The sequence below is a fragment of the Notolabrus celidotus genome, chromosome 16 (assembly GCF_009762535.1).
Source record: "Notolabrus celidotus isolate fNotCel1 chromosome 16, fNotCel1.pri, whole genome shotgun sequence".
Taxonomy (NCBI): domain Eukaryota; kingdom Metazoa; phylum Chordata; class Actinopteri; order Labriformes; family Labridae; genus Notolabrus; species Notolabrus celidotus.
In genome coordinates this window covers 2,441,286-2,465,963 of record NC_048287.1, presented here as the reverse complement: position 1 = coordinate 2,465,963, position 24,678 = coordinate 2,441,286, and the positions used below count along the sequence as shown (strand labels likewise).

Sequence of the window (24,678 nt, the reverse complement as noted above, 5' to 3'; positions counted from 1 at the left end):
CAGTACATGTGTGAGAAAGATCCCACATGGCCCAGAGAGCATAGATCACAAATAGGAGAATGTATGAGCTTCATGAAATATAGTTTTGTGTAAGGTACATTCTATGTATGAATTTAAAGTGTAGAAGTTTGTGATCAAGGTTTTTGGATGTTTTATCTAAATTGTCCCATACTGTTGACCAACATATTTCATCACTGGATAGACCAAGGTCTCTGGTCCACACTTGATGAACAGCCAGAGGACCACAACAGGGTTCTAGTATGAAAGAGTAAAGGGAAGAGACAAGGCCTCTCGACCTCACTCCCACATCCAACAATATATATATATATATAGATATATATATATCTATATATATATAACATTGATTCCTCTGTCTCTCCACTCCCTAAAAGAGAAAGGTACCCCTCCAGTAAGTAGAGAATAGTTATGAAATATAGGACTTTGTACGTGCCACTTTAGCACAGAGCCGGTTATCCTCCCCACTGAGCACGAGGACATTTTTCATATCAGTTGATATCGATAATTATCACAATAAATGTCAAATCTTTCTTTCAGATCATTTTAAAGGCAGATTTTTTCCTCCTGAGTGAAACTTGAGGAAACCAGACAGTTTGTTAGCTTCTTATCAAGCATGTTTTCACTCTGCTTTGAGCTGCTAGGTTTTGAGTTTTCTTCAGTGTCACTGTCGCTCGTTTCAGCTGTTCTTACATTCTGCTAAAACGTCTTTAAAGCTAGGGTTGGTAGTCTCTGAAAACCAGCATGAATTTGAATGTAGCTTTTCCTCATGACTCCGTCTAACCCCTCCCCTCCTCCCCTCGGAGCTCCTCCAAAACGACGCCCCCCCCGCTCACATGCACGAGCGCCGCTGATTCACGACCATATGATGGTGACTGATTCAAAACCGGTCCTCACCAAAACATTCTCATAGTGAAAGTTAAAAACACAAACAAACATGGCTGCTGTTAGCACTCACAACTGTCATGCTAGCATTATCCAGTTGTCCTGGTGACACGATATCAGGAGAAAAGTTATAACACATATATAATACTGTAACAGCTCTACTGTTTGTTAAACGTGTTCAGTGTAGATGTTCTTAATTCCTACAGTGTTGACGGTCAGTGAAGGCATCAGGAGAGGTGTAGAGTGTGTGAGCGGGAGAGAGGAGAGACAAGAGGAGAAGTTCTTCATTCATTCAAACATTGATTGTTGTTTTGTTGGTTGGCGTGATCACGGCTGACAGTGACCGGTTATTAAAGATCAACGTGTTCATGAATCGGCTCGTCATCACTACAGAGTCCGGACGGACGCTACAATAAATATATATTTTCTGTAGGACTTACTGAACGTCATTAATTATTCTGCTTGTTGGTGAGAGCTTTTTAGACTCTGATCCGGACTACAGTCCTGAGCAAAGCACCTCATCAGGTCAGAGGGGACAGGCCCGAGGTCGAGCGAGAGGGGCAGTAAATAGAGTCAGGGGAAGCAGAGGCAGGAGACGGGGACTCAGAGGAGTGCACGCCGGGGAAATGTACGCGCAGGAGGCGGGCAGAACGGCTGGATGGGATTTGATTGGTTTAAAATTTGGGGAGCCAAAAAACGGTGATTGGTTGGTGTTTTCCCAGGTTTACTCCGGCTGTAGATAGCAGCTTTTTTTTACCTCTTTTTTAAGAACACATCATGTATTGGTTACCATCAGGACATAAAGATCATTTTAACCAGTATAACAAAAAGTGTATCTAAATCTGATTACCAACCCCAGCTTTAAGCCCCGCCTACCTCTCACCCTACGACATAATTGGCTGTTCAATGCTGACTTCTTCTTCTTCTTCTCTTAAAGGTTGGGTGGGAACTAGCGTACTGGCGCCCCCTCTCTTTCCAGGCCTTGGGGGGGTGTAATTAAAGGTTTAAATATATCAACGTTTTATTGAACATTTGTTTTATTAATATTTAGAAAATGTAATCATTTATTATAAATTCTGTTCCGGTGCAAGAAAAATCTAACGTCCAAGAACTATAAATCAACATCTTTCACAGGCACTGTGTTCAGAAGCAAAGACAGACGTGCTTGCACATTCACATGCCGTTCAAATGTCTTACAGGACAATCCCTGATCGTCCACTCACACACAGTTGTGTTCTGTGTTGTGGAATAAAACAGATTATTGTGACACATCAAAATGTATTCTGTTACACCTTTTACCTGGAAGATTTTGCAAAAAAACATCTGCCTGCCAAAACCCCAGAGCCTTAGATGTCAGTCAGCTGCAGTGGGTTGGAGGAAGCTTGTTCTAACATTAGTATATTGATGAACAGCTGGGCTCCGTCCAGCACAGATCAAACACAGCACCCACGGTTCAGAAGCAACAACTTCGATGCAATTAATAAAGAGACAAAGTGTTGTTTAAGATGACACGTTGGTAGCAGATGTGTTTTATCGCTGTCACCGTGTTTGAATGTGGGCTTTGGCAGGCAGCAGCTCTCTTCTTTCAGGTACTGTGTGCTGTCACTGAACCAGACCGTACTGCTCTACTATCTCCCCTGATGTAAGTCTGAAAGTCTGGGATAATTAAGTTGGAGTTTTTATGTTTTGTCTCTTCTGGTAGATAAACTCTCCTTGCTAATGTGAGAATGTTTTACCATAAATGTAATTTCATAGTCTGTATTATCCAGAGCAGTTTGAAACATTGATTCCTCCTCCAGACCAAACTGACACACCAGCACCCCTAAACACCTTTCATAGAGTTAGCAATGGGCAATATTTCATGGTTTATTCATTTTGATACATTAGCACCGTGACAAAAACTGTCAATAAACTATCAGCAGTCCTTAACTCACAGACAACCATCTCCACTCCTCACTTCCACCTTCTTCCCTCACTGATTGTCTCCTTGAAATAAAATCTTGGTTCACCTCAAACTTCCTCAAATTAAACAGCAATAAGACTGAACTTCTTCTAATTGGCACAAAATCTACATCAAACAAACTCCATAACGTCTCTATTCCCATCAACAACTCGCCCCTCTTCCCCTCCCCTCAGGTTAAGAGTCTGGGTGTCATCCTCGACAGCACCCTCTCCTTCACCTCCCATATCAACCACGTCACCCGCTCCGCCTACTTCCACCTCCGCAATATTAACCGTCTCCGTCCTTCACTCACTCCCCACTCCACGGCCATTCTTGTTCACAGCCTCGTCACCTCCCGTTTGGACTATTGCAACTCCCTTCTGTTTGGCCTCCCCCACAAAACCCTCCATAAACTTCAACTGGTTCAAAACTCAGCCGCCCGTATCATCACACGCACCGCCTCCATCCACCACATCACACCCACCCTGCAACAGCTCCACTGGCTCCCCATCACACACAGGATCAACTACAAAATACTTCACCTCACCTTCAAATCCATACACAACCTCGCCCCTCCATATCTCTCTGACCTCCTCCATACTGCCACACCCGTCCGCACCCTCAGATCTTCCTCCTCCATCCACCTCACTGTCCCCCCTGCTCGCCTTGTTACCATGGGGAGCAGAGCCTTCAGCCGCTCTGCTCCCCAGCTCTGGAACTCTCTCCCACCTGACCTCCGTAATACTGACTCACTCCCACATTTTAAATCCAAACTCAAAACCCATCTGTTTAAACTGGATTACTCCATCTGACCACAACTCCTCTGTCCATTCACTTCAAACTTTTTAAATTGTGATTTATTTACTGTTTGTTATTTAAACTCTGTTTGTTTTTAATGTTGTAAGGTGACCTTGAGTGCCAAGAAAGGAACCTATAAATAAAATGCATTATTATTATTATTATTAAGGACTGCTGGGATTCTGGAGAAAACTGAACATGTGTTGAGTGAAACACTGGGATCCTATCTCAGCCCCTTCATCTGTCCCATTAAAGTTACTACACATAGACCTTTCTGGAGTCCCTGAGCTCCCTTGTCCTATAGGTTCCTCTGAGCTGCTGTAAACGTCCTCCTTCTGCTCAAAGTGAAACCGGATTTAAAACCCTGTTTTTTAACCTCTAATAACTAACGAAAAATAACCTTTTCAGAAAAAAGAGGCCTCGAACACAAAACAGTCAAATAATAACTACATATCACCACAGCATATGGATGTGAGAAACATTCGTACCACGTGTATTTGTTTTTAAAGTTTGACTGCAGCCCCATTCAAATGAATGGGGGAAACACAGTTTTAGATCTATACTGCAACCAGCCACTAGGGGGAGCAGTTTTTGTGGCGGCCTCACTTCGAGCCGAGCGAGATGACGTCCATTCTAGTCTATGATTTGAACACACTAACAAATTGTGCAAAATGTTGTTCTGAATTGCATCTGCAAACCTTTATTTTGAAGGAACAAAAAGTTGTTCCACATGGCATCTGCAAATGACTTTTATTTTGAAGGGACTAAAGCAGGATGCACAGAGGCACACATGCACACCCCTCAGTCAGTGATGCAGCCGATCGGAGGAGACATCTCTTTTCCCTCATCATCATCCTATTCCCTTCCCATCCTTTTTCATAGTTTTTAGTGTGTCCATAAGATTGTGAGTAGTTTTAATCATAGTTTAGTCATCAGTTTGCATTAGTAGTTCATTATCATCATTTATGTTCATATATTGTGTTGTAGATAAAGTTTTAGAGTAAATTGATTGGTGCCACTATGTCTGACATGGAGCATAAACATGCAGGGTCCACTTAGGGACCGACAGCATTTTCTTGTGTACTATGACTGTGTGTGTATGTGAGATAGAGGTAGTGGCTGTCATTACGGTAATTTGTAGGGGTGACCCCAAATAGTGGAATATTCGACTATTCGTTCTAACGAGCCTTAGTCGACTGCCAATCTCATAGTTGAATATTTGCATATGAAACGTGGATCATTCCATTCAAACCATGGGGGTGCTCAATGTCTAATTTTACATTATTTTACATTATTTTCCTGTTTCCCATAAAAATTGTGTCTCATTTAGCCTATTTTGATATAAATATAAACTTATTTAATGTAATTCTGAGAACAGCTCTTGAAGTGTTAAATCTCCTTAAAGTGGTAATTAAATCTCCCCTGGTAATTAAAGGTGGACTCTCCCATTTAGCGGGGACCTGTGGAGCAGACGTACCTCAGCTGGCCTTTTAATCTTTCTACGTTCATGGCAGCTCAAAATATCAGAAATAAAACTTCAGTTGATTCTAAAAACTAGTGATGAAGATGAGGAGCAGCTTCATGAAGAGGGCTGTGAGATCAAGGATTACCGGACCACACAAAAACTGTACGGGGCCAAAAGAACGAGGAGGGATACCCAAAGCTGTCTGAAGCCTCAAAAACAATCCACAGCATCCCATCCACCTCCACGCCATCAGAGAGGATATTCTCAAAGACAGGATTTACAGTCAGTTTGAAAAGACTCAAGCGGACAAAGACGAGATGAAAGACTGTTTTAAAAGGTTCTGTTAAGAGATTTAAAAACCCTTTAGCTGGTTCAGGTTTGATTTTGAACATTATACAAATGTTTAGTCTTAAGTTGGACAAACTACCCTCCACAGTGCTGCTCTCCTCTGTGTGAACACTGTTTAAATATCTCCTGATTCCTTATTCTATAACGGAGCGTTGTTCCATGTTTAATGGATGGTGGCCTTATTTGAGTTTTCTCTCCTTCATCACCTCGTTGTTTTTGCAATATAGATTTAAAAAATCTAAGTTTTATACTTATAATATTCTGTTGTCCCTTTTACTTTAAGCTATGAGTCTCTTAATTGTAAAGGGTTATGTGTAATATTGTCATGCGGTCACCATCATGCAGACTTTGGGTCAATAAGGAAAAACAACAAACATTCCACTATTCATCCACTATGGGCAACATCTGATGAATCAGATTCAACTAAGCAAATCCTTAGTCGGGCTCACCCCTAGTAATTTGTTGATTGTCCCTAGGAAGTTGGAGTATAATTTAGCTTTGTTCATTGTATTTCATAGATTATAATCATATAGAGTTTCAAATTAAGCTGTTCTAATTATTGGTTATTACTTGTACAGACTTCATGTTTATATATATGTTATTCTTTCCTCCAGAAACCACACACTCGTTCACACCTTCACCTTCACCTTCATATTCAAATACAAATGACCGATCAGCGTCAAAGAAAATAAAAGGAGTGGAAATCAAAAGAGAGTGTGTCACCACTGAATATCTTGCCATCCAGCTAAAATCCCCAGCAAAGAGTTCATCTCCCTGAGGTCTCAAGTGTGGCATCTAGTACACCACCGCCTCTTTTACAAAATATAAAATTCAATCTCTACCAACTCTGTTCTGCCAAATGCTGCTAAACTCTACACACTGCACCTTTAAACGGGTAAGGAAAGCAGAGTTTGCGTGTACTCACATATTCGCCGTACGTGTCCTGAACTATGGGAGGAGCTGGTCTGTACCCGGCGGTTGGAGGAGTGCCTCTGGCTCTCTGAACCCCCCTCCCTCTTGAAGATGGAGCCCGGCTGGGTGGGGCTCCTCTCGGTGCTGCTCCCCGTGGCACCGCTGCATGCAGGGGAGGAACTCCTCCTCGGGTCCTGGAACAAGACACAAACATGCACTCAGGTTGAGATGAAAGACAAGGAACTAAGACTCACATTTAAAGATGTCTTCTGGGGAAGTTTGATTCAGTCACTGAATTATTAGAAGGATAAGTGAATGTGTATGCTAAGTGATATAGCATATTGTATATCCTCCTTCTTCACTCATAGGATCCTCAAGCATTAAAAGATGTAATATATCATCCATCTGAGTTCCTTGTCTTTATAATGGGATGCTGTAATTTATTAGTCTTGGCGTCAGTCTGTCTCACCACTTCCTCTTCTCTTAATAATTTCCCTCACAAGCCAGAACAACTCAGCACAAGCGGAGCGATGGATTTGATACATTCAGCTGCATGTTACATGTGTAGGTGGAGGCAGCGGAACAGCGAGGGTGGAGGGCAAGCTCCACCAGTCGAGAAGAAATGAGTCACGTCCATTACTTAAAACACAGCATGTCTTGCCGCTGAAATGCTTTCCTGTCTTTTAAGGAAGATGCAGCGCTGCCTGCTCGGTGATGAATGTGTCCGTGTGCCGATGTCGTTTCTTAATGTTCAGTCTGAAAACTCAGCCGTGCATTTGAAACCTGATGACGGCAGAAACACGAAACACACCTTTGATGTAATATTTGAGACATCATGTTGCAGGTTTGGAGGTTTGATGCTGTTCAGGGAAAAAAAATCAAGATGATGAATTTTGACATTGTGAGGTTAGCAGCAACGCCTCCAAATGAGCTTTAAAAGCACACAGAAGAAAGTTTGAAATCACTCTCCTCATGGCCTCTCTCTGCTCTCACCACTACTCATCCAATATTGGTTTTGTCTCAAAACAAGTTTCACAGTGAGCAGAACAAGAATTACCCAAAGAGAAGCACACAGAGCAGAAGCAGCGATGAGATAATAGCAGAGGGGAGGCTGAAGAATAAATGGAAGCATCGAACGTCAGCCTCGGTCAATCATTCAAGAAGGGTTTTAATGCTTCAAACTATTTGCTCGTCTCTCTGACAGTTGTGTAAAATGTCTCTTTCACTGTTAAAATGCAGAGCAGACATGTCTGTCAGTGTGAGCACTCTGTGGAGGTCACAGTGGACAGCATCGTAAAACAATTGACATACAGCTGAACACTCCCCCTGGCCTTGTTGCTGAGTGGCATCGTGCTGCTGACTTGTTATCATGTGAGGAAGGACGTACAGTGAGTGGATCAGTGACAACTCTACACTATCCCGCCTATTACATGGAAACTTGCATGAAGAATCTATAACTTTACACTGAATATTGATTGGGAGACTGTTTCACTGATTTAAAATGATTACAGTATTATAAAGCTGCGTCCACAGAGAAGGCTAACGCTGTAGCTGTCTTTAAATGAGCATACTCAGCTGTCATTACTCACATGTCCACTGATGGTTAAGTAAAAGGAGGTGAACAGGTTTGCATAAATCAGCAACACGCCTAATTTAGTTTCTCTGCCTTGTCACTGTGAGATCTGTCACATCTGTTCCATTTTTCGGTAACACTTTATATTAACTACACACTTTTAAGCATTAGTTAAGTATTAATTAAGCATTAATTAAGCATTAGTTAAGCATTAGTTAATACTTAACTCATCATCTGTAAAGCATTGTTCATACATTAATACTCATTTATATATCATGTACAAACACAGTTATAAATGTTTTATTATTCATGAATATGACTCTCTATAATGTGTTAACTAACTCTTTGTTCATACTTTATAAATGATGGATTCACCAATTACAAATGAGCTATTATGGTCATTATAAAGCAGTTATAAACACATTTACAGATTATGATTCTAACATTCAGTCATTCAGTAAGGGTTAGTGAACACCTTATTACATAGCAAATTATGATTCATTAAGGTAGTCACAAAGGACTTATAAGCTGCTTGTTCATGGTTTTGTGAGCTGGTCTAAAGTGAGGACTTTTTATGCTTTACAAAGAATTCATTAATGAGATTTAAGACCAGCAGCACCTTAAAACACAGAAGTCACAGATATTGATTCAACAGAATAAGGAAACAGACACAACACATGTACTTAAAGGTGTATTTGTTAAAAGGAAACAACCTCTGTATAAAACCTTGTTTATCAAAATAACTCTTCACATGAACTTAAAATACTCTGCAACTGAAAAAGAAAATCTCTCAAACTTAAGGTGCTCACAGTGGAAAAACTCAAATAAAATATGACATATCAAATATACAAAATACACAGTAACATTTAAACTCTGTCTGTATGAAACCATTTGTAAACACAAGTTAAAATGCAGCTGAAAAACTGAACAATAACTTGGATTCTGTGTTTTAAAGGTGCTGCTGGTCTTAAATCTTTAATGAATTCTTTGTAAAGCATAAAAAGTCCTCACTTTAGATCAGCTCACAAAACCATGAACAACAGCTTTGTGACTACCTTAATTAATCATAATTTGCTATGTAATAAGATGTTCACTAACCCTTACTAAATGTTAGAATCATAACTTGTAAATGTGTTTATAACTGCTTTATAATGACGACTTTATAATGATAATAGCTCATTTGTATTTGGTGAATCCATCATTTATAAAGTATGAACAAAGAGTTAGTTAACACATTATAGAGAGTCATATTCATGAATAATAAAACATTTATAACTGTGTTTGTACATGATATATAAATGAGTATTAATGTATGAACAATGCTTTACAGATGATGAGTTAAGTATTAACTAATGCTTAATTAATGCTTAAAAGTGTGTAGTTAATATAAAGTGTTGCCCATTTTTCAATCCCCAGAATCAGAATCAGAATCAGAAATACTTTATTGATCAGAAATTCGGTCATTACAGAGCTCTTATACACAGTGTGTAGGAAAGTCAAAATATTAAAAGAAGAAGGAATAAAATAAGATATAAATATGCTACAGTAGAATACAGTAATTCATGTGGTTTAGTAAAAGTCAGTGATTAAGGGCAGGAGACTGAAGTAAAGGAGGCTCTACTGAAGAAGAATATAGATGCATAGATGCAACAAATGAACGTGAACGAGTTCATTTTTGTGTGAACACTGCCCAATCAGAGGTGTCTGAACATTTCTCTGTCCTTACAGTAAAAAGGTTGAAAATACTCACTAAAGCATGCCAGGCCAGTAAGTGCTGAGCACTTGTATTCAGCATAGATTGTATAAATAATTGACGTAGTTTCCGTGACGTCACGTCCTGAGTGCTGTTTTGAAGCCAATCATCGGCGGCAGCCATATTGGTAAACTTTAGTGGTGCAACGGATCACCGTTGATCCGTGATCCGTACGGATGCCTCTCCACGGTTCGGCACAGACGTGGTCTGCGGATCGGTTGATGAAAAAAGTTGCGCCTGTTCACGTGATGACCGCACGTGTAATCCACACTCACTCGTTAAGCGCAGTGGTAGTCATGGCAAGTGAAGGAGCAGAAGGACTTGAAAACCCTCCTGCATCTTGTAAGTCACATGTATGGGAGCATTTTGGTTTCCCTGTGAAATACAGTGAATGCTGAATGTGATTGAGCCACGTTATGAAATTCCGTTGCGCACCCACTAGACCAGAGGCCGTCAATCCGCGGGCCGCATCCGGCCGCCTATTTGTGGCCCCGGAACTGTTATTCCTTCACTCTGTGTTTTGGTCGGATCACCTCGTGTTTACCAGGACTTGTTGTGACAGGGCCACATAGTAAGAAGTGTTAAACCGACCACGAAAAATATGGCAGATATGTCAGACACAATATAAATTGGAAAATATGTGAATGATGTGTATGATATGTTGTATTTCCACTGTAAAGGAGAGGTATGAGCTGAGGAGGCATCTAAGGCATTATTGTCATTACCTGTATCAATCTAGTATACCGTGAAAATTAGATGAGGTTACTTAAGGAGGATGTGAGGTCCAGGAAGGGGAGGAAAACGGAGGAGAGCCGCGAAGAAATTAGAAAAAGTTTGTAGCGCCAGAGCTGTCTGCAGCTACTGCTGTTTTACGTTGAGTTGTAAGGTGAAAACTGTGGTTAAAGTTTGTTCCCAGGAAATCCCTTAACGCGACTGTTGTGGATTATGCAGATTTTTTCCCCTCGTTTCCCGCACGGAGATATCAGACTCCCAGGCTCGTCTTTGGATATTGGAAGGAAATATTGCGCCGGCTGCGGGTGAGATCGGACTGTTTTTCTTTTGTACTGGTATACCAGGGGGGGGGGATCAATCGTTTTTCTTTTGGATGGCTTCTTATTCGTTTTTATCGGATTAACTTCTCGGTGACGGAGGACGGACGCATCGGCGGACCGGAGCGCCCGAACGAACTTAAAAAGACTGAAAAAGACACAAAAGAGTGCAATATTGTTTTGTTGAATGTGGATTTCGTTTTGGAATAATTTTACGTTGATTTAGGGTCCATATACGGTCCAGTTTAAAACTTGATACGGTTACAAGTGCTTTATTTCTTTTCTGTACCGACCAGGTTTACCGGTTTCCTCATGAATCCCCTTAGTGTGTAACTACGACGAGAACAAAAGTCGAGTCGATTGTTACATTGTCTCCATGTCAACGATACGCAGACAGGATGTTACTGGGTCACTTGGAGTCCAATGCTGCGAGTGCAATTTTTAACTTTGACTTTCCTTTCTGGAGCAGTTTGCATATTGGCATTTTGCCAGCTGTAGGACCCTAGAATGCACGAAAACTGTGTGTTCAGTTTGCTGCTCAAAGAAAAGTGGACGGTAAAAATCAGCGATTGAAAGAAGAATGGAGTGAATCTTTTGAAGTTCCTCTTCTCCTTCACTTGCCATGCTATGAAATGCAGTGGCTGAGGCAGGACTGGGCCCACAGATAGGGTGCTTTGCACATGCAGTCCATTTTGAGTTGAATGTTGTTTTTATTTAATGGGCAAAAGTTCACAAGTGTTTTACAAAATAAATGGAGGACAAAGTTATATTTGTCTTTTTTTTTTTGCTGATCTGAAAAATGATCCGATCCGTGACTCAAAACCGTGACCCGATCCGAACCGTGAGTTTTTTGATCCGTTGCACCCCTAGTAAACTTAGTGTGAGGAAAAGAGGCGGGGTTTGAGCCTCCTAGCCAACAGCTATGTGTTCCCGCCTGTCAATCAAGTCTGTCATGTCCTTATTTGGGCACAAACTTGTAATCTTAATATCTTCTGAACTGTCATGTTAGAGAAAAATTCCCCCCCGTACAGTGTGTGCTGATAGAGAGATTAGCTACTTAGAGCCAAGGTGGTTTTTAACCAGGATGTGAACATGTTTATTAATGCTGTAAAGATCGTCTTCTTTGAATGGGTGTGTATGTGGTTTCCTGTGTTTCTGCAGCCAGCCTCAAGTGGACGATCAATGAATTGCAGTTTATAACACTTCTGCATGGGCTTCATATTTTGAGACTGGAGGTTTCTGCTTGGTAGTCAGTCTGTCACATCAAACACTGTAGAAGAACACTGAGCTCATCTGTACTAAGTTTAATATATTTATTCACACTTGCCCTGCAGTGTGATGATAAAGAAGAGAGAGGTTTCCTTCTGAACATACAATTACAGAACCGCTCAGATGCAAACAAACCTGTCACACACCATCTTCATCTTTGAGCATGTACAATACATATAAACAACACCTCTGTTCACAAATCTCCACCTTGGAAGGCATTTCTGAATATCTCTATTTTCAGTGACTCTGTGTGAACGTACAGTCAACACGCAGAGGAAACACTACGTTTAAAATCATCCATATGGATGGGGCAAGAGTCACTCATATGCTCCCTGCGTGAAAGGCTTTATTTCACATTTGTCACACTGAAGTTATTTATCTCAACTTGAGAAATATATTTACTCTCTGCAGCACACCCTGCAAACTGCTGTTCGATAGCAAAATAAAAAAAGGAGCCGTGTCTTTCTTTGGCTTTCAGAACAAATGCGCAGAAGTTGCCAGATCGAGATCTTTATAAAAAGTGAGGAAAAATAGCTTCTGTGAGATAGCGATCTGTACATGTCATTGATGTCAGCGCGATGAATAAACACCGAGCCCAGAGTCTAACCTGCACTGTAATCAAGATGGAGGAAAAGTCAAGCTGCTGTGTTGGGAATCAAAGGCAGTCTGACCTTGCGGTTTGGTAACACGTTGTCTGAGCTTCTTACAGCGGCTGAGCTTTCTGTTAAAAGCAGTTAACTGATCTGAAGCGGCAGCAGAAAACCACAAAGGTTGCTCTCTGGGTCATTTTCTTTTCAATGCATTCAATTTCAGCCACGCAGCTTATTGGTGGAATTTGGGGCAGGAGAAGAAAAACAGAATAATCTCTCTAATTTTCTGACTCACGGGGACAGTAGAGGATGTTTACTTGATTGGAAGTAGACCACCTTCAGGCCACAAAGAAAAAAAACAGAGAAGAAGAAGAAGAAACACTCAGGAACTGAAAGTTGACTCCTCTTTCAAAAGACCCATTAAATTTAACGAGAAGAGTTTAATGTGACGGCAAATAAATAACCATCTGAGTTTGGTTTGGGTCAAAACTAAGACGTGCAGGTGTGAAGATTTTAGAAAAGGAAACGACTTTGTGCTCAGGAGCCTGCAGGACCTCGGTGTTATCACACTTCAATTAGGCACGGTAAATTCTAATTACAGTGTAATTTAAATAAACTGTGACGGGGAGCAATGCAAACACCCAATCACAGTGACCTTGTTTATCTCCAGATCTGATGAAAGAAGAGGGTTTCTTTTGTAAACACAAAGAACAAACAACTCCACTCTGTGCATTTTGGTTGTACTTCCTCTTATCGAGCTAAGCACCACTGTGTGTGTGTGTGTGTGTGTGTGTGTGTGTGTGTGTGTGTGTGTATGTGTATAAAAGCCTTCTAATGGCTGTGAGTGTTTTTATTTGTAGTCTTATGAGGTCTCCAAGGAGCTGGAATTAGCGTGGGTTAGCAGGGATAGTAGAAAGGCAAGCATCTACCAGGGAGCATTTGCATATAAAGGCTGTTATGCAAATGTGGCTTTGCTTTGCTAATGTTTATGGACACCAGACATTGCATCACTGTTCCACCAGGCACTGTTTACTGTCAATTCTGGTTGGTTTTTGAGGATACTTCCTCTCTAAACGGCCGGTCTGAGCTCTTCCAGCACGCACGGGGACTTGTGTTGTTGAGATAGAGCAGCATCACACGGAGCAAACACTTACATTGAACACATGTTCCTTTGTCTCAAACGTCATACCTGCCAAGATAATTCATCTGATTCACAGGTACCAGTTTAACAACATCAAGCGGTGAGGATGGATTTTGAATTCCCTGTTTTCTTTGCTTTAGTATTTGCTTTTTCAGGTCAACAACACTCACCACGTCTATGTGGAGTCTCTGGAAATCAGCGTTTCGTATCATGAGGCGTTTTTTCGACCGGAGGAACTTTACCCCTGAAATACATGCGTTTCGACCGGTGGACCCAGGGTCTAAATTTAGTTCAGAGGTAGATAATCTCCCCCTGAAAAGCCCCTGCTAGGGTGGTAGTACTGTTCAAAGGTCCCAGGACTTTCAGTGGGCAGGGCCTGCAATGCTCAACGTGTCTGATTGGTAGATTAACCGCCAGTCAGTTGTCTTCTCTTAACCCGCCGTAAATGCGTCTCTCCCGGTGTTCCGGTTTTAAAAGTGACCCTGTAAACTGGAGACCTTCAGCTGAACGTGTCAGTGTTTGTGGAGTTTACACAGCTGTTGAAACACAGAGGGAGTTCCTGGGAATGCAAACTAGTTTAGTTTTTATTAAGATTTCAAAATATCCTCCTCAGATATTTAATGATGGTCTAAAGACGTTTATGAGGGATGCATCCGGCTGAAAGTCTCCAGCTAACAGGGTCGCTGTTTAAACCAAAACACCGGTCGATCTCTGTCACGGCTTTTTGAGTTCAAAAGGATTTTAAAGCCGTGTTGAAACGTCTTTGCTACTCGCGCTTATCTCCTCTCACGTGTTGATTCAGTGAATCCATCTGTGATGAAATATAGCACCATCTAAAGGTCTCTTCATGCTAACAGGCTAACTGTTGTGTTGCTCATAATGATACCTGCCTGTCTGTCTGCTTCTATGGTGTCATCTGCGATGAATGGCATTCCTCTTTGTTTTACTGCCCTCTACTGGTCTGGTGGTGTAGTGCATTTACTTTTTTTCCTCCATACGTCACTGGCCTGATTTGCACAATCTACCCGGGACTTCAGCCTGCGGTTGAAACGCAGACAACAATGGGGGCACAGGAACCTTTTAGTTCAGGGGAAAGTAGTTCCGGGGTGTTAAAAGACCCTGGAACTCTTGGGTCGAAATGCACCTATTTAAAGAAGCTCAGCGTCAGTTCAAGCAGGATGCCGGTTCCTACCTTTCTACCTCTACCTGTATCCACCAATCATCTGCTGCAGCCAAAAATGCAAATGTGTTCCCCTCTGTTCTGCTCTCAGTCATCGTTTCAGCTCAAACATTGCAACTATCCTCCATCCCACTCAGCTCCAATCCATCTCATCAGTGTCCAGATTCAGTTCCTCTTCCTCATCCTTCTTTCACCAGCACCACCGGGGTCTAGACTTCATAGGTGGGCTATCCTATCCTGCTCTCAGCCTCACTTCCTCTTCAAGTGCAGACTCCAGACATTTCTCATATTTTCCAAACATGTGACATAAATAATCATAAACTAACATTTTCTAAACTTGTGAAACAAATGACTTGTCCTGATCTGAACGAACTTGTGTTCATATTTTTGATTTAGTCTGTTTTCCTATGAGAACAAGTTCATTTCAGCTGCACCGTCAGATGATCACACCTCGTACCCCGAGAGACAAAATCATTGAACAAGCATAGAAATAAATTGAACTTGATTCTTCAGTGTGAGCAGTGGCAGCATGACATGTCACGGTCTGCCCAGCCTATTGTTTTGTTTTCTGGATCATCAGACATCCATCTCGTTTTGACGAGCTAACAACGTTATGTTCTCTGGATAATGAGACAAATGAATGTGTGATAATCGCAAAACCCACTTTGTTTTGTCTGGATAATGAGAACAAAACAAGTTCAGATCTTGAGGAAGCAACTGAAACTTAGCAATCAGAAGCAAATATTTGTTTATCTGGAGATGACAAGATAAAGAAGTTGAGATCTGGAGAAAAAAACAAGAAAACTGGAGCAAAAAAGATTTATCTCTGCATGTCTGCATATGGGTATTCTTTTATCCGCCAAAAAGATAATGGGACGACACCAGTGTTACCAATTACTCCAGCAATTTCACATGATTACAGATGGCATTCAGTATCCGTGGGTATGCTCGCGCTCATTTTTCATGCATAAAGACAGATGGTAAGCAGCAAACAAGGATTTAAGTGAGTGAAAGGGTACAAAATGAGGAGAGGTCAGTGTGCTGGATGCACCTGGCCAACAGCTCTGTCAACCAAACTAAAAGCTAAAGGGATTACTCTCAAAGTGACTGATGTTCTAGTCCTTTAAACAAACATGTAAACTCCCATTAACCGGCTTGTAAAGGTAAGAAAACACCCAGAAAGCAATCAAAACTGAGCACAGCTGCAATAAGTAGATGATTCAATGATTTACAATTGTCTTGCAGAGTGCGCCTACAGTTAGCAGAGCTAGTACCACCAGCCCCCCTGGTCCTCCTTGCATAACCAGCATACAGTCATAAGCCAATTCAACCAGACACAGCCTACCCTAACCTCTTTTCTCTATTTTCTTTATCAAAATACTGCAGAACCGTGCTGGGTTAAGAGAGCTCACCCATCATCTGTGTCGGTTTACATATTAGTAGTAGGTCATTATAACATATTAGCCATTAACCGGAACAGCTAGTGACAGGTGGCTGCTCTACAGATAAAACACAAGGGGCCTGATCTACTAAGATCCCAAATAACAAGCACTAATTTGCATGTGCAAATAATAATTTTGCACATGTTATTTCTGGGCGTGTTGCGGGTGATCTACTATGACTGCGTGCGCAAATGATAACAAGTGCAAAAGTGATGCGGACCGGCCTTTAATGAGCATTTTGCGTGTGCTATCGGCTGTCACCATGGAGAGCTTGAGAGAACAGAGTGGTCTTAAGCGATATATGAAGTTTGAAGTCATGGAGTTGGAGGTCTTTGTGGAGGAGGGAAATAAACACATCGGTGAACTCCAGCAAAGGTGAATGATGTGAGAAAAAACAGAAGATCTGCCGATGAAATAAATGCATCTACTCTACTCCAAAACACAATCAGCGTTTTGATGGAGTTTAGAGAGCGATTTGATGAGGCCTGTCCCTGCTTTTATTTTTTACTCTTCCCGTCAACGTTGAACCTTCTGAGCGCTCATTCTCCAAGTTAAAACTAACTAAGAACCCCTTGAGGAGCACGGTGGGACAGGAGAGACTGAGTGGACATGTCATGTTATTTATTGAGAATGACAGAGCAAAGAAAATGGACATACAGTGCATCGTGGACAAGTCCGCGGAGCTTAAGGCTCCTTCAAACAGAGGTGAGTAGGCCGAGTACTTCATGTTGATTTTTTTTTATATCTGTTGATACAGTGACCTACTGTGCTCTCATTAGTTGAAAAAGTTAAAGTGGGTGTCAGAATGATGCGGTCGCTATCCGTGGTGCTGAACTGCTTTGAATTTGTGTTGTTTTATTTATTTCTTTGTGTTGTTCTCTTGGTTTGTTAGACTTCATGTCCGTTTGATTGACTTCAAAATGACATAAACTGTGTGTAAAAACTGTAGTAATGCTTGTAAGCCCCGCTGTTGTGGGCATGTTGTAAAGTTATGATGAGCTTTACAGTGACCGCAGCCATGTGTGCGTAATGCTGTGCCAGTTTGCACCTGCCTTTCAAACGTGCTAAATATAGACGCAAAAATACCGCCCGCTATCTGCTTCAGGTTTGATAGATCACATTGCGTGTGCTAAATGATTACATTTGCATCTCCTCCTCCCAGTATTTTGCGCGTCCTGATGATCTACATGTATTCTGCATATTCATGAAGGCAAACACGCTAAATTAATAGCGAGTGCTATTTTGCTCATTTGAAAGACGCAATCCTCGGTGCTCCCGGTTAGTAAATCTGCTTTGCGCGCGCTATCAAGTTTGCACGTGTTTTTATACACACAAATCTTTAGTAGATCGGGCCCAAGGTATGACCGTTAGGGATTGGCAATGATGTAAAAATTTTTGAATATTTGTTTACTTAGTAAAAATGGAAGAGTTACTTCAAATATTTTCTCATTTAAAAAGTAAAATTTTTCATCGTTGTTACCAGTGCCTGGTTGTAATACAGTATTCCCGCCAGAAGGTGGCTACAGAGCGACTTAAAGCTGTTTGCTAACGGCATTAGAAAACAGAAGAAGAAGAATGCGAACCGCATTAAATAGCAAAAGAAGAAGAAAACATTTGCGACATTCACAGCAATTTTCTCCGCTTCTGAATCTCACACTACTACACACGTATTTCCAGAGACTGAGCATGGCTGTAACATGTAAACACACACGCCACACTGCGTCACAGAAACACCGACATAAAGAAACAATGCAATACCACCACTGTAGGATACTGGAGAAACATCATCTTTTGAGCTTTGAGAATTTTAAATTGTATTCAAATGTGTGTCTTGTGTATAAGATTTTAAATGGCTTGGCCCCGCCTCCGCTGCGTCAATTTATCAACTTTCGGTCAGTGGACTCCGTTAAATCAACAAGAATCTCTTCGTTCAGAAATTGCAATGTGCCCTTTCGCCGTACTGCCTTTGGGCAGTCAGCTTTTTCTGTGAAAGCCACAACTCAGTGGAACACCTTACCGGAGGACATTAAGAACAGTGAATCTCTCAGCAGCTTCAAAACCAAACTGAAAAGTCTGCTAAAGGACACTCAACACTGCAACCACTGATTTGATACTTTTAACTTGATATACATACTGTTTGTTTGTTTGTTTGTTTGTTTGTTTGTTTGTTTGTTTGAGTGTGTGTGTGTGTGTGTGTGCGTGTGCGTGTGTGCGCGTGCGCTTGTGTGTGTGCAAGCAAGTGTTTTTACAATGTGATGTTTTAATTGTGACCTGCCAAGGGACTGCAGATGTAAATTAGCTTTAAGCTAACTCTGGTACAATGCATCAGATGGTGACATTTATGTTAAATATTGTACATGGTCCCTTTACAAATAAATTGAATAAAAAAAAAAAAGATGGAGACAGACGCCGTCAGTGCTCGATTCTACCACATGTTTGTATCTTCAGGTAATAAGCTGGATAATGTATGGTTAGGAGGTGGTTATGGGAAATAGAATCCCAACAGGGTGAGTCAAGACCCTGAAGTGACCGTACATTATCCCTTACATGATAATTATAATTCATCATTTTCATTGTATTTGTATTTATATCTTGTTAATTACTTCTTCTATTAATATTATTTGATGTTCTTACTTATTGTGTATAGAACAACTTTAATGACTGAATGTCCCCCGGGGATAAATAAAGTATTTCTAAATTGTTCCACTGTACCTTTGTGAATGATAATCCCTTCTTCCTCCCATTGAGAATAGAACTACCGTCAAAGTAAACGCTGTCTAGTCAAAATGACTTTTTTTTTCTTCTTTTTTTTTGGTGACTCTCAGACATCCCTCCTCTGAATGAACTCTCCTCTACTCACAGCATGTGTCAGGACAGCAGTCTCAGGATCAGTTCAGGAGCTGACTGCATAATGAGCTGCTGCCTTAGTTAGTACACGCAGGTCTTAACCACACTGAGACTCGCAGCAACGTTTCTGATAACTCTTTTAAATCTGGCATAGTATTTGAACTTAGAACAAAGGGCTCTCTACTGAGGAATGAGGCCCAGATCATGGACAACTTTAATGTGACATCCACTTTTTTCTCTTCTTCTGCCATTATTGCAGCAGACACAGGAGGCCCTTAATGTGCTGTTCCTCTAAATCAGGGGTCCCAAACTTTTCAGGCCTTGTCCCCCAAAACATAGGTGCCAAAACCTTGTGACTGTCCCTCAAAGTGATTTAATGTGTCTTCATTTAGCTGGTCTACAGAAATGACCCTACCTATATGAGCATGTGTCTGTGTTTCCTGTGCTGTTATGAATTAACCTGCTGCTACTGATGCTTTAGATAATTAACTGTTCACTAACCCTAAACTTAGGAGTCATCTGGAAACAAAGAAAGGCAGAAAACTCATTACATTTTATATTTTCAAGGTTTTATTTCAAGTTTAGCTATATTTGTCGCTATTTTTTACTATAATGGGTAAAATGTACTATTCTTTAGATAATTAAGAAAAAAACCTTCTGGAAGACATCTCACGACCCCCCCATTTGTGTTTCGTGACCCCCCAGGGGGGTCCCGACCCACGCTTTGAGAACCCCTGCACTAAATGACACCATTGTTTCAGAAGATGCACAAGGATACTGCACACATCACATCCACAAGCCTTCCAAGAAGCCCCTTAACTGTAAATAATACCCATCCCCAAGCTGACCTAAAGTGCAAACACTGCCCTGTTTACTCTCTCAAACACACACACACACACACACACACACACACACACACACACACACACTTGGAAGCAGGTTACCTAGGAGGGCCTGGAACAGGTGTCCCTCTTCCACGGGCGGCTGACTTGCCCCTCACCGATGGCACCTTGGCATCCTCTGAGCCGCCGTTCAGGTATGTGAGCTCCTGCAGCTGGGCCTGTCTGATCTCATCATTGTAATCCTGCACACAGAGAGGCAGCATGTTAAGGCGCGCTCACACACACACACACACACGCACACACAGAGGCAGCAATAGACTCGCTTTCAATTACACTGTATTAAATTTCGTCCTTTATCTCCAGGGCTACAGCCCTGGGAATATCTAATTAATGTACTTTACAGTGCTGCCGTGACCGCTGTTCCTGAGGCAGCAAAACATTTCAGATCTCCCGCTGATAAATCCTCGAGACCTCATTTGCCTTTATCTTCTCACACAGTTGTGTTTTGCTGCTAAATTAAAAGACATAATTAACCCGTAAATATGTCTTTTGTCATAAAAGGATTGATATTATTGTCATATGTCTGCTTTATCAATAAGTATGTTTAATGGAAGCATTGGGAAAACAGAAAAGGTTTGGGGGAGGGGTCTGCTCATAATTAATGCTGAGATGCAAATCATCATAGCTCTGAGCGTTGGAGACATCATGCATAATGAATGGAGGAAGAGTAAATAAGCTCCATGCTGCACGCTGCTGCCAAAGAGGGTTTGGCCCGTGTAGAGATTCCCTCCTGCGCTCTTTTATTTTGTTATACCCACGACTTCCCACCAAGGATCACACACACTGAATCAGACGCTTTCCACACACACTCTCTGACTGCCCCGACAGAATTTACAGCGCGAGTAGCAGACAAAGAGCGTGTGTGAAAGAGCAGGTTGTCTCTGCTGTTACTCACTGGTTTCACTGCGGACAGGCTGGAAATGAGTTGGCTGAGGCCAAAGAGCAGCAGAGAAGAGATTCAGGAGGAGGAAGAGAGAGAGAGAGAAATGTGCAGAGAGAAGAGAACGTACCGGTATGAGGAACTTCTTGATCTCTTCCAGAGCGTGACCCATCCTGGCGTAGGCCTCAGCTGGCGGGGCGAACACCTCGATGAGGACGTGCAGGTCTTCGTTCAGATGGTGATATTTGGCCTCGCCGCTCTGTCGTAGCTCTTCTTCCTGATGGTACAAAATCAATTCATTAATAAAACAAGTTTGTTGTCGTTCTTCTTTTGTTTTGTTTGTGATCAGGGGTTAGCTGTCACAGTCATGAACGTCCATCTTTTGTATTTGGTTGAGGATTTACTGCCGAGTTTTTCCCTAACTGCTCTGTAATGAGGTTGGATGTTTGGAGGCTGCAGAGGAACACAAAGACACAGAAAATATTTATGTGGGTTCTTGTAAACTTTTGTCTGCAAGCAGGCAATCCTTACAATCCTACTGACTGCCGCTGTCACATTTAACCGATTGCTTTTGTCCTCACACAGCTGCCTGTCCTCATAACAAATGTACAGATTAAGTCTGCGCGCCCACACACTTCATCATCACCCCTGCACTGCTTGTTGCATTTCATCTCTCCCACGTGATCTCCGTAGATTCATTACAACACATTCAGCAGCACTGGGAGTCAAGAGCACACTCAGTGGGATTAATACAGAGTGGTTTTTATAAATGTAGAATGTTTCAGGAAGACAATGAGTGCTTTCATTTAGAAAAATAATCATCTGCAAATGTACAAGTTTGTATTTTGGAATAAATATGGATAAGAGAGACCTTACAGTGAAATGTTGAGAACAAAGTCATAAAAAAAACCCTCATCTCTTACTTTAACTCTCCCTGTCCCATTAAAGTTACCAACCATAGACCTTTCTGGAGTCCCTGAGCTCCCTTGTCTCATTCCTCTGAGCTGCTGTAGACCAAGGGTTGCCAAACTTTTCAGCCTGTGACCCCCACTGTCCCTCAAAGTGATTTAATGTAGCTTCATTTAGCTGGTCTGCAGAAAATGAGCCTATACCTATATGAGCATGTGTCTGTGTTTCCTGCTCCTTTATGAATTAACCTGCTGCTACTGATGCTTTGATAATTAACTGTTCACTAACTCTAAACTTAAGAGTCATCTGGAAACAAAGAAAGGCAGAAAACTCATTACAGTTTCTATTTTCAAGGTTTTATTTCAAGGTTAGCGACTATTTCTGTTGATATTTTTTTTACTGTAATGGATGAAATTTACTATTTAGATCAGTTTTAAAAAATAAACATTCTGGAAGACATCTCACAACCCCCAGTTTGTGTTTCACGACCCCCTAGGGGGTCCCAACCCACATTTTGGGAACCACTGTTGTAGACGTCCTCCTGCTGTGGACGTTCTAGACTCCAGCTGATACGGACCTCCTGGACTCCAGCGGCAACAGCTACTACTACTCGTCTCATCACTATCACCGCTCCCTCTCTCTCTTATTCTCCTCTATCCCTCTTTCCAGACCCAACTCGGTCTCAGCAGATGGCTGTCTAACATGAGTCTGGTTCTGCTCGAGGTTTCTGCCTGTTAAAGGAAGTTTTTCCTCTCCACTGTAACTAGCTAAATACTGTGAGGTGAAATGCTCATGGTGGATTAAGGTGGGGTCAGACTGAGTCTTATCCTGTCTTGGTGTTGGGTCTCTGTTCATAATTTGACATAGAGTGGTCTAGACCTGCTCTGTTTGTAAAAGAGTCTTGAGATAACGTTTGTTGGGATTTGGTGCTATACAAATAAAGATTGATGGATTGAAAAACAGACTTTTTATAATAACCTGCACTCTCTAAATGGTATCTCTACATTATTCTGAAAAACAAGCTCTTTTATTTTCCTTTTTTACAAATACCCAGCAACCAAACTGACTCCAACTTCAACAATCATCATTTCATTATTTTATCATTAGAATAAATATTCATACTTGTACCCCTGATAAAGCATTCTCCCCTCATTTAAAATACACTTCCATTTAATTGCAGTGCAACACTTGTGGAAAGCATCAGTCCTCATTGACAGAAAGGCATGAAAAGCTTGGACACACTGTTCTGTTCTGGCAGGTGGTTCCTGAGAATCTTGGAAATGAAGTGCCAAAATGAAAAAACACAGCAATGAGCTGACTGCGTCGAAAACACAGACTGGAAAGAAACACCTGATGGATTAGCAGAAATGAGAAACAAAAAGGTGAAGAAATGAAAGAGATGGTTCAATATACAATATATGTACAGTATGTACCAATAATATCTGTTGGAGAATCCAGTTATGTTTGCAAGGCAATCAGGTCCCCATTTGATCCAACTGAACTTTATAAACTTCACATGGATTGTTTCAGATTTGAGAACATACTTCACTCATGCTCAGAAAAATATACATATATACACAAATACATACTTAAAGTCAAATTAAAGTTAACTTTGTGTTATTTGGTAATCCTAAGACTTTCTAAGTAAAGCTGTCGTTGGTGAAATCTGTAGAAAATGTATTAAAAAAACAATCTGCAGGATCAGCATTCCAGCCTCAGAGTCATGAGCACAGCTCTCCTCAGCTGAGGAACATTATATGTTTTCAGGTATTAGGTTGCTGACCGAAGTATTGAGAGACTGGTTATGGTCCGGTGCATCATTAATTAAATAATGCATTAGACTGAAGATAACAGCCACTGCTTTGCTATCAAGCTTGAATGATTTGATCTGGCTAGCTTCGAGTATAAGCCCGGCTCACTGTGGACCAACGACCATGACGGACAGAGATCTGAGGGTGACCTCTGCAGAAATGATCTGTGTGCATGTGATTAACTTTGGTCTTGTTCTCAGTGAGCTCCCTCTCACTTTGAATACTCACTGTCCACTGTAAACTACATCAGCTTTATTTTCCAGTGAAGACATACTCCACTGAAATAACCTTCAACACATAATTCTTGCTGATAGGGTTAGAAGATGTGGGGTTACCCCTGCAGTTTCTGGGTTAATGCTGGAACAGCTCATTTTATAGCAAGGCTATAGCAGTTAGTGATGGGAATTCTGGTTCTTTTTAGAGAGCTGGATCGTCCGACACATCACTAATAGCAGCATGGCATGCTTTCTTGGCATTGTTGTTCTCTTTCCAAATAATCCAGTAACATCAGTACACATTCATAAAATGAAGGAGCATGTTTTGGGAACCTTCGTACTCCAGTGATATGTATAACGATGACCATGTGAAAGATTGGCGTTTAACAGTGTAACCAAGATTTATGGTATTTTCTTATTGTTCATTCATTTTGGCTCAACCAAACCTGGCTTCAAAAAATAAGTAATTCATTAATTAAAAAACAAAAAGACAAAAATATGCAACATGTATAATAATAATAATAATCATCATAATCATAATCATAATAAAGTGAAAACATAAATCTTAAAAAATCTTGATTTGAGCAGTGAAAATGTGTTGACTGTGACTTCAAAGTTACTTTTGAAGGTTCCTTTTCTCGTTTAAATCTAGCACGCATAATTTTGATGTGTGCACGTGCAATAGCCAATAACACAGGACGAGCCATGTCAAGCATTTCACGCAGCCACCACTTCTTCATTTCAGGATGAAT

The 24,678-nt window shown here is 41.2% G+C and overlaps 1 protein-coding gene across 1 annotated transcript in view; it reads right to left on the bottom strand.

The window, feature by feature from the left end:
* The window catches only part of khdrbs3 (KH domain containing, RNA binding, signal transduction associated 3), a 237,573-nt gene that overhangs the window by 64,700 nt on the left and 148,195 nt on the right, over positions 1-24,678 (bottom strand). The window contains exons 4-6 of the mRNA XM_034704107.1: positions 21,122-21,268; positions 20,154-20,293; positions 6,379-6,559 (exon numbers count right to left, since the gene is read on the bottom strand). Coding sequence (XP_034559998.1) covers positions 6,379-6,559; positions 20,154-20,293; positions 21,122-21,268 — 468 coding nt within the window. The remainder of the gene's footprint in view (positions 1-6,378; positions 6,560-20,153; positions 20,294-21,121; positions 21,269-24,678) is intronic.